This window comes from Vigna unguiculata, chromosome 7 (assembly GCF_004118075.2).
Source record: "Vigna unguiculata cultivar IT97K-499-35 chromosome 7, ASM411807v1, whole genome shotgun sequence".
In the NCBI taxonomy this organism is placed as follows: Eukaryota; Viridiplantae; Streptophyta; class Magnoliopsida; order Fabales; family Fabaceae; genus Vigna; species Vigna unguiculata.
This window is the reverse complement of record NC_040285.1, coordinates 25673543-25677143: the sequence shown is the minus strand read 5'-3', so window position 1 is coordinate 25677143 and position 3601 is coordinate 25673543. Positions and strand designations below refer to the sequence as shown.

Below are 3601 nucleotides of genomic sequence, written 5' to 3'. Positions count from 1 at the left end.
AGGAGTAGGGTAGGCAAATTGAATTTGTTTTGGGCAAAGAGAATGGTAGGGTTTTCTGTGAGTGTTTTTGAGCCATTGTTCGATTTTCTGTTGCTAGCAGTTGATGGTTTTAATTTGAGATAGGTTTTGATTACCTGCTCAGAAAAGAAATCAAATTTTCGAATTCTGATACATGAAAAATTCCTTCCCCAATAGTCGCTCCTTATTACTTGTATTATAATCATGTTCAATACGTTGACCTCCAAAAGCAATAGTAGGCAATCAACCTACTGCAGATTGGGGAACTGTGTGTATGTATAATGTACTTAAGCCCCTCTGTATGAGAGTTAACTTTGATTATAAAACTATACATGAATGATTGAGATTATTCTGAGTTATAATTTAATCACCATTGTAAATTTTATGGTTGAAATTCACTCTCTCGATTCTCGCTTGATATGTACTCTCGTCTCTCACTTGATATGTTATACTATTTATATTAAAAAACATGTACACTTAATTAGCTTTAACTGATTCATCACTGTGTTAAAACCCTGTCTTTTGTCTCACCTTTCAAATCTGCCTGTGTGTAGCTAGAAATGCTTTATTTCTCAGCAGTCAAACATTCAGTACAAAAGTTAATATGCTCTATGAGGTATAGAGAATTTAATGTAAGGGGAAGACAAATTGGTATATAATATTTTTAAAAGGTAAAGGAAAATGTTAGCAAAATAGGTTCAATAAATGCATGCATCTTAATGATTATAAGATCTCAATACGTTCAATAGGTATGATGCTTTGCATAATTGCTGGCGAGGAAATTATGAAATGGCTGGTGTGTGAATCGTGTTTGTCTGCTTGTTACATAATGTACATGTTTTGACACCCAGTCTATGTTTTGATTCGAGTGAATCCAGTTCTTCTGCTTGCTTGTTATGTAGTGTACATTTCCTTTATACTCAATGATTTATAGATGGTTTACAGTATGAGTTTAACATCCTATACTGTGTGGCAGGTGGTATCAATTGATAGGATTGTAGCAATAGTATGGAGCGTCCATACAGAAGGAAGCTAGTTCCTCCCCGCTCTTCTGGTATAGCCTACATAATTAGAGTACCAAAGTCAAGTCCTCGAGTTGGTCATCAATACCAGGTGGAAGTTGCTTCCATGATAAAAGAATCAGAACTTGCACATAATGAAGTGGAAGATAGTGGACATGAGGGGTGGAGATATCTTGGACACAACGATTCTGCAGTTAATATAACTGTACCAGAAACTATTTGGAATAATTCGTGGAGTGATGCTGATGTAAAAAGCTTTCTCCTTGGTTTGTTTATTTTCGGAAAAAACTTTGTTAAGATCAAAAGATTTATAGAGAACAAAGCCATGGGAGAAATACTGTCATTCTATTATGGAAAATTTTATAAGTCCGATGAATACAGAAGATGGTCAGACTGCAAGAAGATAAAAGGAAGAAAATGTACAACAGGAGACAAACTTTTCTCTGGTCAGAAGTATATTGAACTGTTGTCTCGCTTGACTGTCCGTGTCTCAGAAGAACATAAAGATGATTTGCAACAGGTATTCAGCCTTGCTTTCTCTTACTGTCCCTTATGCTGCTTTGATCAACTGCAATACGTAGCTCGTGTCAATGCATTCTGATTTCAATATATTTTATTGTCATGTAATTTTATAGACAGTCTACTTGTGTGATTTATTTATTTATGACTGGAATAATGGTTTTGCTAAGATAATCTGTTTTATAGTGCATTAGTGCATTGTGTGTGCTCCCAATACATGTGTATTACAACTTCTCTACTTCTCTACATTACTATGTTTTTTGTTCCTGAATATTAAATGATTTGCATACCAGTAGATACAGTTGTTAGGAAACAACATCTGATTTTCGGATTATTTTGTTTTGTGTTCATTTTGTACCTGTGATTTAGACCTTTATTGTCAATGGACTCTTATTCCCTTCTTTCTTATGTCTATAACCAGGTTTCCAAGTCCTATTCAAATGGGAGAACTTCTCTAGAGGAATATGTCTCTTCTTTGAAGTCTATTGTTGGACTAGGTGTTCTTGTGGAAGCTATAGGGATTGGTAAGGGTAAGGAAGACCTTACCAGTCCAGCCATAGAACGTGGGAAGAAAATCCAGGCTTCACAAGCTACCAAAGCTTGGTCTTCTCTTGGACCCTGTGATATAATCAAACATTTGACTGAAGACTATCAATCGAGTAAAACTAAAAGTAATGATATATTCTGGGAAGCTGTTTGGCCCCGCTTGTTGGCAAGAGGTTGGCACTCAGAGAAACTAAAGAATCAAGGTCATCTCAGTTCCAAAAATGTTGTAGTATTTCTTCTCCCTGGTGTTAAGAAGTTTTCTAAAAGAAAACTTGTAAAAGGTGATCATTATTTTGATTCTGTCAGAGATGTCTTGAGCAGAGTGATAGTTGAACCAAATCTTCTTAAACTTGAAGATCTAAAAACAAAGGTTGGTGGCTGCAATGAAGAAAAGATAGAAAAGGGATCCAACGAGGGTGGTCAACCTGAAAACCATCACCATTGTTACCTCAAACACCAAGTTTCTACTAACTGTGAGAGAGAGACAGAAGCTGCTATTGTACACAGCAAAGAAAGCAAAGAGAATAATAATAATGCTGATTACCATGAAGGAAAACACAATGGAGATTCTACTAGCCAAAATGAAGTGAATGTTAAGTCCGCATATGATGATGCAAACAATATGGCAGAAAACTGTGAAAATCAGATTACCTATGTGGCTAGTGGCAATCAACTAAAGAGAACCATTCGGCATAAATTCAGACGAAGACCAAGATCAAGTCATTCAGATCTTGCAGGTCCTCCCATCAAACAGCTAAAACTTTCTCCACATGCTGAGGTTGAAACAGGTCACATTTTTGTGAACTCTGCAGGAAGCATAGGATCAGAAAAACAGGAACTCTCTCGGTCATCATGCATTCCAGACGTCAATAAGAAAGCCAGTAATGAACTTGGTCATCAGCAGGAGGTGACTTTAATTTCTTCCTTAGCTGAAGGAGGTCCAGAATTAGAAAATGAAAGAAGAAATATTAGTGGGGCTTGTCTTGACAAAGGCATTTCTTGTGACAAAGTGGAGAAAGGTGAACCACAACACACCATCAACTTCAATGAATCTCAAGTTCTACTGATGTCTGAAGATGCTGAGTTGATGACAACAACTGAGGAAGATAAGCAGGACCTCAAGCCAAAAGATACAAAAGATATAATTTTAAGGAGGAGCACAAGGAAAAGACCATTAACCATTAGAGCATTGGAATCTTTAACCAATAAATTCTTGCAGACACAAAGGAAAGGGAAAAGAAAAGACACCCTCTCATTTAAAGATCCCTTGAATAAAATTTGCAACCACATGACTCACGAGAGAGGTCTACAAAACGCAATGTAGCTAGGATGATTGATTGGACTCATTCAGTAAAAGAACAGCATTTGAATAGTTATTATTGTGTTTGCCTTTAGATTATATTAAATAACAGTTGTATTTTATAGGAATTTCATAATGAAGAGGTTGGAAATGTATGATGCTCCTCTCTGACTTTATTACATTTTAAAGTTAGCAA

General features: G+C 36.1%; 1 protein-coding gene across 1 annotated transcript; it reads left to right on the top strand.

Moving 5' to 3' along the window:
- The first annotated feature begins 1411 nt into the window (after window positions 1-1411).
- Window positions 1412-3601, top strand: LOC114191339. The gene is made up of 3 exons (XM_028080509.1): window positions 1412-1427; window positions 1469-1560; window positions 1981-3601. The coding sequence occupies exons 1-3, from the start codon at window positions 1412-1414 to the stop codon at window positions 3427-3429; spliced, it is 1557 nt and encodes a 518-aa protein (XP_027936310.1). The 3' UTR covers window positions 3430-3601.

What these genes read in the sequence shown, in the direction of transcription:
- LOC114191339 (XM_028080509.1), top strand. An exon ending in ATAAAGATGATTTGCAACAG is followed by an intron (nt 1,561 to 1,980) that starts GTATTCAGCCTT and finishes GTCTATAACCAG; the next exon opens with GTTTCCAAGTCCTATTCAAA.